The sequence below is a fragment of the Cystoisospora suis genome (genome assembly GCF_002600585.1).
Source record: "Cystoisospora suis strain Wien I chromosome Unknown contig_1436, whole genome shotgun sequence".
NCBI classification, from domain to species: domain Eukaryota; phylum Apicomplexa; class Conoidasida; order Eucoccidiorida; family Sarcocystidae; genus Cystoisospora; species Cystoisospora suis.
In genome coordinates this window covers 20,770-35,256 of record NW_027154236.1, presented here as the reverse complement: position 1 = coordinate 35,256, position 14,487 = coordinate 20,770, and the positions used below count along the sequence as shown (strand labels likewise).

Below are 14,487 nucleotides of genomic sequence, written 5' to 3'. Positions count from 1 at the left end.
TCCTGACTCCTAGGGGAGCCCAGGGGCAAACGCGGTAGCAGCCAAACTGTTCAGCGTAACGCTTTACATGAACTAGCTACACGTAATTGCGCAGCCTCCACGTTATCGTGCGTCATTGACGAGAGACGTGCAGAGTTGCTCCGAGTAGGACCTTCTGGGGAAGGCTAATCAAGAGGAGAAGGTCTTCATAGACGTTTCTTCCTGCTGGGAGCAGTGGCATTCATGACATACTGGCGCCGGTACCCGGGAACGCAACACACTGTGGTGTTGCATTGAAAGTCCCCTTAAAGACAGTTGTACCCATGCCCGGGGAGTTGCGTAACGCTTTGAGGAAGTGATTTCTCTGCGCGTGTTACTAGTGAGAGCGAAGCGTCTGCGCAGTTTGGAGAAACCATGAGTGGACCACCGAGCAAACAGAGGCGGGAACTGGACAATGCCAACATCGCAGGCATGCTAGGGGTCCTGTCATCTGACATTTCAGGCTTAGGGAATACGCGCATGCAAGGAACGAATGGGGTGTTCACCCATCCCAAAAATAAGAATGGAAGAGGTGTGGCAGCATCTCATAAGCCGCCTTTATTCAACGGTAGCCATCCAGCAGCGTGGTTGGCTCACGTGGAGCTGCACGTAGATGGGTTTCAGATTGCCCCAGAGGATCGACTACGAGTAGCTTTGACTTGCCTGAACGAGAAGGGCATGCGATGGTATACGTTGGCGCCGCCCGCAGGGGATAGACCTGTATCTTGGCGCGACTTCAACCTGAGGTTAATGGAACATTGCGCGACGTATAGCGCAGCAGAGGCTCTGTATAGGCTGAGGTCCGTCAAGCAGATCGGCGACATCAGGTACTACAGCGACCGATTCAATAAGGGCCTTGCAGATTAATAACGATGCGCCGGAAGATGAGATTCTCCGCATCTACGTTCGAGGGCTTGCACGGGGACATAAGGAGGTATGTGCACATGAGTCACCCGCGCAGTATGTAAGAAGCCATTCGTGTGGCGTGTGCATGTATTCGGATGTGGACGCGCTCACTAAGACCACTAGTTACATTCAAAAGAGGGAGAGAGAAAGACCATGGTATTATCTCAAAGAACATCGCGGAGAAGCCAAACGGGATACGGATAGAGTCTTTGCAGAGCAGATGAGACGCAACGTTGACGGCATCAGAAGAGCGAGAACGCCCCACGGCAATGAAAACAAGTACAACAGTTATAGGGAGTTTCTAAGGAAGCACTAGGTGAAGGAGGAGTACGCCAGCAGCAGAGATTTGCGAATTTAGTGGGAATCGAGTTCAAGTTCGCTCAGAGGGAAATGTGTTGCGTCTGGAGAGGAAGACATTGAAAGGCTCTATGTCTGAGGGCTCCCAGCGTGAGACGGGGACGTTTTCGAGCGAAATTGCCCCCTCGGAGATATTGGCGATTCGTGCACTACTCATCAAGACGTTATGATATGAGAAAACGATACGTTCAGCGAACGAGGCACGTGGAATACATCCCATGGGAAATGACTCGAAAAGAAGCGTGAAGAGGAAGCATTCCTGCAGAGAGCACGAACGGCTTTTCACAAGAAGGCGCAAGGCCGAAGACAACGTAGTGACAGAACGAGAACAACATCCCACGCCGAGAACAAGGCCGACTGAAGACTACAAGAGAGAGGGGCGCTTCCCGTGAGCCGCCCCAACGAGGGGAATGGACTGAGAGACCCCCTCGAAGGGCGAATATACGTAGCGAAGATAGGAGAGAAAAGACGAGAGCCGACGAGGCGACAGAGAATCCAGGATGGCTAAGTTAATGGAAAAAGGGGAATGCAATTCAAGCGACAAGCGAAGCGACTTCAGGGCCCGTGCAGGTAGAGAAAGGGCTAACAGGAAAGAACTCTCACTAGACAGAGGAAGGTCGGGGAGAGGCCAGGTTTATAGCACTACTGATAAGGGAGCGAGACAAAGATTTCGTTCAAGCCCCCTCAAGAGAGGAAGGAACCAAGAGAAGGAAGAGAACCCCAGGGCGATGGGGAGGAAGACGGTGAACATCATAACTCTACGGAAGCAGTGAAGGAATTCAGGAAATCGGTGGAGGACGGAAGTACTTCTACAGCAAGTAAGAGATATACTTCAGAGACCCCCTAGAACCGACAGGCTGGGTCATTGCCAATAGAGAGCTCCGTGCCACGGTGGAAGGAAAAGAAACCCCCACAGATGTCAAACATGGTAAGATCGAAGAACTACCTGATGAAGAGACAAATACGGAGGCGAAGACAGTAGCGACAAAGAAAGATAAATCTCCAACCCCAGTTTTAGTAGTAGGAACTCACGACGAAGGCGATCCGTTTGCAGACACTCCCCGATTGATGGTGGAGGAATCGGTGCACGCTCAGCCCTGGGAAGAGACTCCCAGGAGCAATAGGAGCCTGAAGCAACACCGCAACGGGAAGAAAACCGTGTTAGAACAGCCAGAACGCCTACAACAAGAGGTAGACGAGGAGGCAGCCCAGAAATTAGCTGCTCACCGCGAAGGCCGGCGAGAATTCCTGAGTAGACTTTATAGAGGCCCACTGACAGAGATCCAAAGACAACTAGGAGAGTACCTAGTAGGTCCTACTGAGAAAGAATTCTCCAAAGAGAGAGGAATGAAGAGATCCAGCAACGGGATGATGAGCGATCATCCCTTAAGAAGTGAAAGGGAAACTCCGGTCGAACGAAATCGCTCCGACGTGACTCCCAAGGAGGGAATCAAGCGAGAAGTGGACGAAGTTAATGTGATTAGAGAGCTGACCGAACAACTAAGAGAAGTATCTTTGCATGTCCCTCAAAATCCTCCGGAGGTAGATTTGACTGGGGAAGAATCAAGTCCAGAGGGTCCGCGAAAAGACGAGAGAGACAGGCTGAAGTCGGACGAACAACTATCCGATCCGTTGTGGACCCACACTTGGGGCAAGATTTCCACCGAGGAACAGATGGACGAGGTAGAGGAAGACAAAGTACCCACTCCACCGATGATCGTGGAGCTGCACAAGGAAGAGGACGAAAATGTTGCAATTCCCCCAGGAGATCACGTCGTGGTCACTGCTAGGCCACTAGAAGGAGATATAAGACTGCCACTGAGGGTACCGTTGACCAAGGCGACGATAGGCGACCAGGAAGTATTCGCGCTGCTCGACCCAGGCTCGACCAGGAGCTTTACACACCCTAGAGCCGCGGACACCTTAGTGGAATACGAGGAAGAGATCGATGAATCACTAGAATATATGTGCCCCGCATGTGTAGTGAAGAGAGCTATGCGGTGATTACGCAACATCCCGATTGAAGTAGATCAAGGGGAGGGACTCACCCACTGTTTGCTGGTGCACTGGGGTGTGATGCCATCTAGGCTATGATTTTTCAACGAGTATCGGGGTGATATGGGACTTTAGGCCGAGGAAGGTCGACTTTGCCTTGGTACAAGGCCGGGAGGTGAGAGAGGCCGATTCCCGGGAGTTGACTTCATTCGCCAGTGTGGATATTCCGCCAGAGGAGTTATCCAAGAGGGCGCCGGGACAGATGCAGGCATACACTTGGACGGGCAAACCGTCGCCTCTGAAGGAGGTAGCAAAACAAGTCTCCGCGGGAAACCGTACGAATAAAGCCAAGCTTGCACTTGGCGGAGAAGAAGACTGCAGCGCTTCAGTAAGGAGAGCGACAGCTGGCGGCACCAGGAGAGCGTGTCAGAGAGGACCCCCTTTAACTCCCTAAATTATGCCACCACCCAAAGAAAAGAAGAACAAGAAGACATCCCTTGACAAGTATCTCAAGCAAAGCGAGGACAACAGAGAGGAACGATTCAGGTTAGCGACTGCTGGAGAAGTTGCAGAGGCCGGGACAGACAGCGATGAGAAGACGGAGGCACGCCCTCGATCAAAGGAAAGTATCACCAAGGAACGTGTATGCCAGTAGCGGCTTAGCGGCCCGCTGACGGTCACAGCAGCCGCGCTAACAGAAGCGGGCCAGCATGAAGTGACGTTGCCATTGACGTCGGCTCCACCACCCCCATCGCAAACGAAGCAGAACTAGCTGCGTGACGCCAAGAGGCAGGGCCTCACCGGAGCTCTGGCAAGCACAAATCGCGCGCTGCGCTGCAGAACTCCCTGGCGAATCGACCGGAAAAGCATGTGAGAAAACGAATGCAGGGTTCTCGTCTTATAATATTCCGGTTTGAACAGGAAAATCTTTGCTATGGCAACAGAGAAACAAAGCCAAATTCCGCTTCATTGAGTCGGTGGGGCCTTGAAGAACGCTTGTCGCTGTCTGTCACGCTAACTCGTGTCCTTGTTCACATAGCCGTCTGGCGGGTGTGGTGGCGTTGCCGTTGTAAAAGGATTCTTCAGCGTGACCGGAAAAAAAATGGTCAACCACGTTCACTCTTCCAGCACGCGGCCGGCACGCCTTTTTGATGGACCGTCTCGATATAATTTTTAGGAGCAAGCTCGTCTGCCAGCGCTCTGGCACGAGGGGCCGCCGTTGGACTCGTACGAAAACTACAATATCCACTTGTCTCTACATACTTGCCTCCTTCCTTTTTCCGAGGTCTCGGCACTTCCCAGATTGTGAGTGGTGACTCCAGCGGTGAGGCAAAACAGGGGATTTACAGGTGTGACCGCCCTCTCCATGTTTCAGACGCAACTATCCCAGCTCCTCGCTATTTGCAGGCTTTATTCCTGTCGACGCATTTGAGGTTTCCGATAGTTTGTCTCCGTAGCCGGACAGCGGAACATTCGTGTTGGCCCGGAGTTGTTATTGCTGCGCCTCCAGTTAACCTTCGTCGAATTGATGGGGGGTTTTCGCATACTTGGCCAGCGTTAATGTGAACGATTGTGGCGCATTTTACTCTCTTCTTTTGCGAGGGGCGCCCCAAAGACTGTGCTCGTATTTTGCCAGTGTCGCTTGAAATCCGGCTGAGGGCGTTTCAAGGCGTGGCATTCTTCGTCTTGCGCGGCGGTCTTCAGTTCCGTGGGTACCTGTTACAGACACTGTTTAATAGTGGGAAGGTTTCTTTGTTGTGCCTTGACTTAGAGGAAGGGTCTTCCTTACGCGGTCGTAGACCATTTCTTTTTCCTTGGCTTCCCCGAGACAGACGCTTTTCAAACTGCGGGTGCACCATGGCCCGAAGAACATTAGCAAAAGACCCTTTACACGATGACAGTCTGTTGATGATTCCTCCTCCCGGTTTCAAGTTCATTCCTAAGTCGGAAGTGATCTGCGGAAAGGCGGGCTGCTTTGAGTGTTTTGACATCTACTGCGAGCGATGCGAGAGCAAGGATAGGCGCATTGTGGAACTCGAGATGCGCAATAACGACCTTGTCAAGTACATCACACAACTTCAGGCCAAGCTGTTTGGAGGTCATTCTGTCCCGCAAAGACGAGGCGTACCCGGCACGGCCGTTGGTTCGAGGCCCGCAGCTGGACCTGTCTCCAGTTTCCCAGGTCAGCGCTCCGTGGTTTTTTTCAGCTAGCTTGTCTCTGAACTGGTTGCAGCTGGTTCTTCCCGTGGGAAGTCCAATGTACAGCTGCTACACATTGAGCAAAAGGTACCGCGGTTCGCAACCACTTCGGCTTTTGCTGCAGTTTGTGATACCGGTTGTGACCGGTACGAGTACGCAGCTGTTGTGCTCCAAGGTGTGCCAGTCAGCTGTTACGGTGGTGAGCTTCCGGTTTTGTGTAGTCAGTTTTCAGCAGCGGTTGTCCGAGCGAAACTCGTGATATGTTGTAGACTTGGGAGCCGTCTGTTGAGTACCGCGGAGTATCGTATGACCGTTATGTTCAGGTTACGCCGCTCCTGGGGCAACTGCCGGAGCCGCTGTGCCAGGCGAGCCTTTTGCCTTCATTCAGTCTCCGGTCCTCTACGACCCCTCAATGGATCTATCGTACGTGGCTACTACGTCCTTCACTCCGGCTCCCCCCGATTGCATTGGTGGTCATGGGGTGTCGCCTACTAACCGCAAGTAGGCGTTTCGTGTTTGTCTCCGGGTACTGTTCTCGTTTCCTTGGCGGATTCACATTGTCCGAGCATTATGTTTAGGTTTTGTTTGACAGTGGCTTCTGAATTGGAAGAGCTGTTGTTCGAAGTATGTTTCGGATTCGACTCCGTTTGATTCTGGGGTAGCTGTCCGTATGTGTACACATTTGTGCGCGTAGAGACGGTAGCTGGCTGACCGTCCTCCCGTTCAGAATTCCCGGTGCGTGCCAGGTGGGATGTACATGAGACATCTGCATAGGCACTAGAATTGTTTTTCTGCTCAAACGATCTGATCGACTTTGGATTTGTGTGTAAAGTTCACCACACTTCAGGGTGCGCATGCGTCGCCGTAGGTAAGTTCCAGGAATTACTTCTGAGAGTCTGAACAAGTCACGTGCTTCGCTTGGCACGAGAGACCCATTACCGCCTACGTGACAGGTCGGCACGCAGGCTATTCAAGCTATTCGAGAAATTGACTGTCATGGGACTAGCTACAAGCGGTCTACTAGACGGTGGGTAGCGTGCGGTTGAATCCGGCACACTGCGAGAGCAGTATTTTGCCTAGCTTGCGGATCACTTGAAGTATCCTGAGGGTCTCGGGGAGCCGGCACCGTGTCTGTTATTTGGGGCCGGCATCGGAACGCAGACTCGGTGTTCTCTTGCTCACGTCTACGGCATGCACGATACTTCAAGGAATGCCGCGCGGTGCGACGCTAGGCTGAGGTGAACAGTAGCAACCGGGCGTCCGGTGCTAGGTATCTTCCAACTTGCGACGTTGGGTGACGCTGCGTGGTTTTGAATGACAAGTGTTCAGCGTACCAAGTTGCCATTTTCAACAGTGCGTTGGTATTAGGTTTAAGTTGGAATAGAAAGTAGTTGGTTCTTGACAAGGAGTTTCATAAAAATCCATGAAGTGTTGCCACGGGCGGCGTCACATTGGTCTGCAACACCGGAGACTGGACGCCGATAACGAACTGGACGGGCCGACTAGCTACATACCCCGTACGCTGCCACGCTCGGAGGCGCGGCATATGAGCCGAGCGTTTCGCATGAAAAGGAGTACGCTGAGCTCGGGCGGATGCACCCGTGTCTTCACTGAAACGGACATTTTGCTGTGGGCGGCAGTTCGTGAGGTGTCGCAAGATGTTCAGAAGTTAAGGCCGCCTTCCCGGGCCCCGTCCGCCAAAGCTTTTACCCTCCCTGCGTACCTGAGCATACAGCGACGAAGCGAAGCTGTTTCTACTGTCTGCACAACAGCACCCCACACCTTGGTGCCTCCGCCAGGCCCGGGCACAACAAAGATCACAACCCTCCGGCGCCGATGCCCTGGAGCAGGCCACTGCACCTGTGAAAGGATTGTCCAAGTGATTGTCTCAAAGTGCTTTCTCCCTGGAATCTCTGATAGGGTACAGGGTGAGTCTACATTCTTGCAAAACGTTTAGCCGCCAACAGATAACAGAGCATCATTTACCTGTAGGATTTTCGGTCGAAGAAGACAGACCTGATCCCTCTTTTAAGAGCGCGGCGCGCCAGTAATCGACCAACCGCCCGAGCAGCTTTCATAGTGCCGCCGTGCGGCCGAGACACCATGCCTGCGAAGTCACGTGGTTCGACTCGCACCACGCAGTCACGCTAGTTCATGCTTGCAGCTTCACAAAGTTAGACATGTACACAACGACGGGTGTGCACGAAGTGTTACCTCAGCCGTATGCCTTCCCGAGTCATAATACCATGGCGTTCGGTTGCGCCTGATACGGTACCGCGACTAGGGGAAAAAGGCCGCACCACCGGTCCTCGGGTTACAAAGCCCCCGTGTGGACGACACGCACAGTCCGGAGCAACGTCATCATGCAGACCCTAACAGAGTGGTATTGTATTGCATCATCTCTTGCCTTGGTTTTTTGCACATCCTGACGTCAGACATTTCAACTCTACACGGTTTCATTACGCGCTGGAGTAGCGTTTTCCTCAGATGTCACGGTTTCTGGTTCCGGCGTCCCGAAGTGCGGACCCACGAAACTGGATGGGACGCAACGCTGACGCCTGGCATACGTTGTGGAGGACATATCACTGCGCTAGACGGGCAAAAAAAGGAACTCCTGCTTACCTCTTTTCCTTTGAACTGATCCGATCTCTTCCCGCAGACACGCGTCGAAGCTGCTGGCGTAAGCGTAGGTGCGCTGCGTTCGGTTGTCTACGATACAAGCGTGCACCTGGTTGTTACTTAGCGTGAGTGTCAACCGAGCTCGCTTTTCCCCCAGCAACACTTTGTCGCTTTCAAGAAGCCCATGCAGTCCGCCGTTTTTGAAGGTTACTGAAGCAGCCTCTCTCCCCTCTTGAACCGTTCCAAATCGGCCACATCCCAACCTGCCTTGCCTGCTACCCTGTGACTGACGATACGTTGCTGTAGGCCTTCCTTCACTCACCGGGTCGCCATACAATATTTCTGGGGCTTCACTACTATACCCGGCAAGTGAACCCGGGGTACTGGCGTGCGCTGGTTCCGAGCTGGCAGGTACTGGATCTCCACGGCGCATCCGCAGGCCGACCAGTGCTCTTGCCGCCGGATGCCGCCCTGGAGAGCAATACATCCACGTAAGGGCTGTCGACGGCCTGGGTCGACTGTGACTTATACGCTCCTGCTGCAGCAAGACACGAACGTTTCTCAATGAGAAACCCCCAAGTGCAAAGGGAGTCGACAAAAAAGCTGTAAGGACTGAGCTGCGGTACAGGGATAGGAGACTCGGTGGCTTTGCATGGCCCAAGGGGACACAGCGCCCCCGCTTTCGAATCAGCTCCCGAGTTTGGAGATGCTTTACTGTGGCCCACGTGGATTTCCGGAGGAACTTACAGCCAAACGAGGGACCACTTCTCACCTGGACATCAGCAGCTGCACAGCATTGCCACGCCCACCAAAAGAACAGCAGACAAAATACGTACCGGGAAAATTCGTACCGCGCCCAAAAGTGAGCCGGCCCCCTGCAGCGGTGGCAGCCAGCCGCACAAGCGTCCGCGCAGCGAGGTCTTAGTGGAGAGCAAAAGTATGACCAAGCCGCACCCTGCCATAGAGAACAGGACCGCTGGTACAGAGCGGCCGCATCCATACTTTCTGGTAGTTCAGCAGTCCGCTCGAGTTGTTTCGACTGACAGAATGGCTCATGAAGAGAGCGAGGACGATGCACATCAGTTCACGAATCTGACTTTCCCATGCCTGGGTGAAGTCGCTGCGCAAGCCTCGCTTCTGAAAACGAAGGAACCTCTTTCGGCACCAGGAACTGTTGAGATCGCGCCGGATAAAGAGAACAGTACGACCGCGCAGTCCACGTCGTTGTCGTCACTGTTCATTATGCGTGTGGTACACCTAGGTTATGGGACAAAATCAGGCAAAAGACAAGCGTGAAACCGGTAGCGGCTACCGGGGTCACTGCAGGTGTGTCCTCCTGCTGGACAAGTGGCGCCGGTCACGTGCCAGTTGGCCTTCCGAGCCAACAACGGCACCTTCCTCGGACAGTCTCAAGTCATGTGGGCGGATGCTATATTGTCGCGAACCTTGGCTTCAGTGAAAGCCCTTCACTTTACTTCTCTGTGGCGAAGCATGCGGTGTTCCCGGTTGGAAGTAGCCAGGAGTGATGCTCGCATGCGCCGGGCCTCCGGATGGGTGCTAGAAGTCTGCAGTCTTCCCTGAATGTGTAAACACAAGCCCCAGGATGGTTCAGCGTTGGCACTGACGCGTGATCTCTCCTCCGCAGATACGGAATCCCTGTTACTCCAGAGATGCGCAGCCCCGCTCATGTGTGGCCCGCCCTGCTAACTCTGGTACGCTCCTGTGTAGTGGCCTTTCGGCTGCGGCATCACACGTGGCCACGCAGAGCCCTACTCTCTGTGAGCTCCCGCCGCGCGTTCCGGTTCCAGAAGGCATCGCTGCCTGCCACTTCGGTCCAGCTCAAACTTGGCAACTCGCTCATGTCTGCCGACTGTCACGGTCAGCACATGCACGCCGGTGTCATTCCTTTATTTAACGTAGATTCGCGGTCTCCCGCTTTTGTGGACGTGGTTCTCTAGTGAATTCCGCGCGACCGCGACTGCGGCACTCGCCCAGGTGAGTGCTGGTCGTCGTTTTCTCCAGGGATCCACGAGAAGCGCACCTGGGCTCCGGGTTGTTGAAACTTCCTCCCGCATGCAGCCGTCCTACGTTTTTCGCCTTGATTCTGTCCTCGCTGTGTCGGCATTCTGCAGGTGCTGAAGCTCTGATCTAGTCAGAGCGGCTCGTCATGCAGCGCCTCTTAGGGTCGCTCCTCCAAATTACTTGGAGGATGGAGCAACGGGAAAGTTCTCCCGCTGCAACTCAGCAGCCACAGTAGGAGTTGCTCAACAGCTCAGGTTCTTTGATGTCACCAGAGGGGAGTGTTTCCACTCTTCCGCTCATTTCCGGACAGGTACCTGTGGAACTGGGAACGGCCTCAGTGAAGAATAGTACAGTATGGAAAGCCCCGGTTGGCGGGTAGTGACAGTGGCAGAACCCGAGGACCTTTCAAGGGCACACGGGTTGCTCGGGACCCCCTGGGGTCCGAGTCCGAGGGCCGCCCGTCGAGGTCGGCTACCTCTCCGCGTTGCAGCCCTCTACCGGTGGGTAAACTGACGACGGCTATACTCACTTTCATTTCGAGAAACATCCACACACCGAAACCCACACGTGGACAGTCAGCTTGAGTCTATACAGCAGTGGTGCTGGCTGCGGGTCACGCAGGCAAAAATTTGACGTTAGTTGTGCACTCCGGCGGCCGGAAGCTTGGTTATCTGCGGTCTGGGACTGCGCCAAACCGGCTTCACCGAGTGCTGCGCCGATCGTGATGTTGGCCGTTGCGCTGTCTCTTTCTCAACAGACTTCCAGGGCTGCATTTGGTGGTGACACGTTCGGTAGCCTGACATGAGGGCGGGGGTGAAGCCCAGTATGGGGACCGGAGTAGGAAAACGGGTCCACGGGATGTCAGGGACCTCGCTTCAGCGGGTCGGCCGAGTGGTTATCGGTTGGTCGCTGGGCTCAAACCCAAAGTGGTATATTCAGCGCTGTAGCCCAAATGCTCCGCACGCAGACGTTTTTCCAGTCGAGTAAAAGCACCACGGCTTTTAAAATATACCTTTGCGGTAACCCGAGTCCCACAAGGGGGGTCGTGGGTCAATGTGGTAGCGCAAGCGAGCACTAGAAATCTTCGTTTTCGACCTTGAGGCGGGGGAAGAGGAGTGCGCGCACAATAGACTGCTGGCGTGCATCCTGCCTCACAGCTGGCGTGAACATCCGGTCTGCCTGGCCTCAGTCATTTTTTAGATTCTCATATGTACTTGAGCACATTTGAAAAGCTGTTAGCCCGCGGACACAGGATACACCCTAGAGGGAGACAATAAATCAGCTAGACGAGCAAAATTCCGCAGCTCCTCAACATCCCGTCATTTACACGTGCAATGCGTGGGAGAAAAGAACTGACGACTGTAGGGTGTATCGTTATTAAACAGACCAGTGTGCTGGTGCCAAGATACGTTGGCGCGAGACGCAGCAGCCAATTTCCGCGCTGCCTGGAGTCGCTCCGCAGAGCTGGCGAGCCGGGTGTGGTGGATGACAATTTCTCTATCCCGGAGCGTCAATAGTAGCCAGGGTCTGCCAACACGAGTTAGGATGGTGACCCACTGTTTCTATCCTGTGCTGTCCTTGCGAAAGCCGGTAGCTCGTTGGCGCGCTCCCCAGTCAGACATGCTCCTCTCGGTTATGTGAAGAAGCCTGGTGAGCTGCCGCCGAATGTCTCTGGTAAATATCAGTTTTTGCCATCTAAATCCCTGGCGTGAGCAACACACAGTGTTGAGCGCTTGTTGAGCACTCGGTCACTGGAGAAGCGCAAGCGCCGGCTGGCAGTAGCGACGCTCCGGAAACTGGGACAGCTGATCGCGAGTGAGAGAGGTTTTACACTGGCAGGTTGTTAAAGTATATAACGTGCTTGTGGCTAGAGTCCTGGAAGCGCGCGAACTTACGAGTCCGAAGCTTTCAGATGTCGGGCGCTGGCCACGTGCTCTGGGGATGAAAAGCCAGCTGAAACTTGCGTAAAGACCAAGCAGCCATTTCTTAGTCGCGGCTGTCTAGGTACTCTCTAGTTCTGACCACCCGGCGGAGTCCTTCACCGCCGATTCCCGCAAAGGCCCCGAATCGATGTCGTCCTGAACAGCGTCTCTCGATGGAATCGTTGTCACTTCTTGTGCGGCTACCGCTGGAGTGGGCGCACCCAGCCGAGTACCGCCGTTGCCACCAGGCGTTGTTTCGTCGTCCGGCCGCTGGCTGCTTGTCAGGACACCATCGCGGCCGAGGTCTCGAGAGTCCTTCCACATTAGCAAGCCCCTGAGACTGCCGTTGACAACCTCTTTGTAGTGTTGCATTCTACAGTTTGCCCGGGATGTTCCCAGCATTACGCGGGCAACTTCTACGGGCTCGTTGTCGCCAATGACTCTGCCAGTTGATGAAACCACACCAAACGGCGGCAACATGCAAGCCGCATGGAAGCGTAAGGCGAGCCTACGTAGTCCCGTGTCTGTTGTTGACTCGACTTCGAAAGAACGTATATGCCTACACCGTACAGAGTAGCCGCCGGGACAAAGAGAGGCGTGCTACGGCAGAGTTCGGCAGCACGTTCTCGTATATACGGATTGATGTTTCTGTGTGCGTCACACTGTTAGGACTAGGCACTGCCCGACGGGCAGATGCGGGTTTTCTTTTTGACATTCTGGTGTTTCTGCAGCATTGTTCCAGGTGGGGCGGCTTCCCGGGCGTCTTGCGGGGTACGGTACCGCGACTTAGCATCCCTGCGCAGCTTGTCAACAATCCTGCCCGGCGCGCCATACTTTTTCACGAAAGGAACTTCCGAGCGAAATGTGTCGTGCGGGCGAAAGGTAAGCTCATTTTTGTCGGGAGGTGCGAGTTCATACGAGAGCTTATTGCCTTTGACTTCGATGCTTTCCAGGGCGCCCGTCCCCGTCCCCGGGATTTTAAGACCCCTCTACTACACGGGATGGTCTCCCCGGACAGCTGGCTGGTGTGGCTGAGCGGCTGCAGTGTGAAGCAAGAGCAATAGCGCATCTCACTACTACCCCACGAAAACCAACCGTGGTGCTTCAGTAAGTGGGTTCGCGATTTCTCCAGTAGTAAGGGCATAGCTTTCGAGCTCGGTCTCACGTGGCAAGCTCGAAGTGCTTGCTGAACATCTCCACTGCGTGGCCTGTATCGCCTCTCTGGTTGTACAGGGACCCTAGAGTCAAGCAGGCCGCGGCTTCAGTTCTTTGTTCTCCCTGCATGAACCAAAGTTTTCCCGGAAATCGGTCACTTCGCGAATAACGGTGTAAGTACGACACAGATGTGCCCGCTGCGTTCAACAGTGGGGGTCGGGGGTCGGCGAAGGTACGGGTTCGACAAGTCATTATGAGAAGGCCCTTTCGTACTTACCGCTTCTTCGGCGACTTGTAACAGCTCTTCCAGCTCGTCTACAGCCTCCTGGGAAGGCACAGGGAGAGTTTCGCGACTCACATGCCGCTTGGCCACCCCCGAAGTTTCCGTACTGAAGGTTCTGTGCGTACGTCATCTCCCACTAGCGGTTCGCTTGCCCCGGTTCTTGGTCAAATGAGCCTTGTTTCACTAACAAGCTTACAGCATGGTATGGCGACTTCGGCAATGACCTTAGCTAGATACATTGTTCGTAGCGTGTTCACGTAATGGGCTAGTTGCTAACATCTGTTGCTTCACTGATAGCGAGACGTTCTGATTCAACAAAGGCGAGGTCTCTGCATTGTTACTTGTATGCTGTTTCTGCTAGGCGCTGGCCGAAGTGCATCCGGCCGCCGCTTGCCTCTGTCTGCTAACTAGCTAAGGCAACACCGCCCCTTTGCGAGCCCCCGTTGACTGCGGTAAGACTGCAGATTCTACCAGTGAGGGAGCGACACAAGCGTAGTGGTCCTGGACTGACTGGGGATGCCCTGAGAGCCGTCGCCACACATGCGCTGCCGAGTTATTTTGTTGGAGAGAACCATATACTGCGGACAGCATTTCGGCGCTGGCGTCTTAACAACTTGCCTCCGTTCTTCCTGCCGCCTGCAGAGCCTTTGCCAAGGCAGACCGCGCGAGGCTCTCTCCGACTTCGTCTTCTGCCTCCCTGCAGCGGATCGAGATACACTATAATTTACGTCACAACAAGAAAAAGAGTTTCACGTGTACAAGTTCGGGAGCGGGAGGGATGTACGATTGCGAGGCGACACTCCGGCCACCGCAGTTTTGTCGCATGGGCGCTTTGCTTTGCTACTGTTCGTGTCCGCGTTCTCCTGTCTGCAAGGGCGCATTCATACGAATTCTTCGAGCCTTGCGCGCTGCTGATTGCCGGAGGGTCACCTCAGCTTGGCACTCAGTGGAAATCGACGGTTTCGATTGCTCAGCCCGCAACGAAAACGTCAGGTAAGTCGTGTGCCTCAA

The 14,487-nt window shown here is 54.3% G+C and overlaps 3 protein-coding genes across 3 annotated transcripts; 1 reads left to right on the top strand and 2 right to left on the bottom strand.

The window, feature by feature from the left end:
• Positions 1–512: 512 nt before the first annotated feature.
• On the bottom strand, positions 513–3,928 carry CSUI_003285 (uncharacterized protein). Its single transcript, XM_068063483.1, has one exon. The coding sequence runs from the start codon at positions 1,499–1,501 to the stop codon at positions 1,295–1,297; it is 207 nt and encodes a 68-aa protein (XP_067924545.1). The 5' UTR covers positions 1,502–3,928; the 3' UTR covers positions 513–1,294.
• A 195-nt stretch (positions 3,929–4,123) lies between these two features.
• CSUI_003284 (uncharacterized protein) lies at positions 4,124–6,251 on the top strand. The gene is made up of 2 exons (XM_068063482.1): positions 4,124–5,458; positions 5,799–6,251. The coding sequence occupies exons 1-2, from the start codon at positions 5,134–5,136 to the stop codon at positions 5,978–5,980; spliced, it is 507 nt and encodes a 168-aa protein (XP_067924544.1). The 5' UTR covers positions 4,124–5,133; the 3' UTR covers positions 5,981–6,251.
• Positions 6,252–7,234: 983 nt separating this feature from the next.
• Positions 7,235–9,564, bottom strand: CSUI_003283 (lsu ribosomal protein l18p). Its single transcript, XM_068063481.1, has 2 exons — positions 8,098–9,564; positions 7,235–7,582 (listed from the first exon to the last, which is right to left on the bottom strand). Exons 1-2 carry the CDS (start codon positions 9,092–9,094, stop codon positions 7,458–7,460), a joined length of 1,122 nt encoding a protein of 373 aa, XP_067924543.1. The 5' UTR covers positions 9,095–9,564; the 3' UTR covers positions 7,235–7,457.
• Between the last annotated feature and the right edge of the window lie 4,923 nt (positions 9,565–14,487).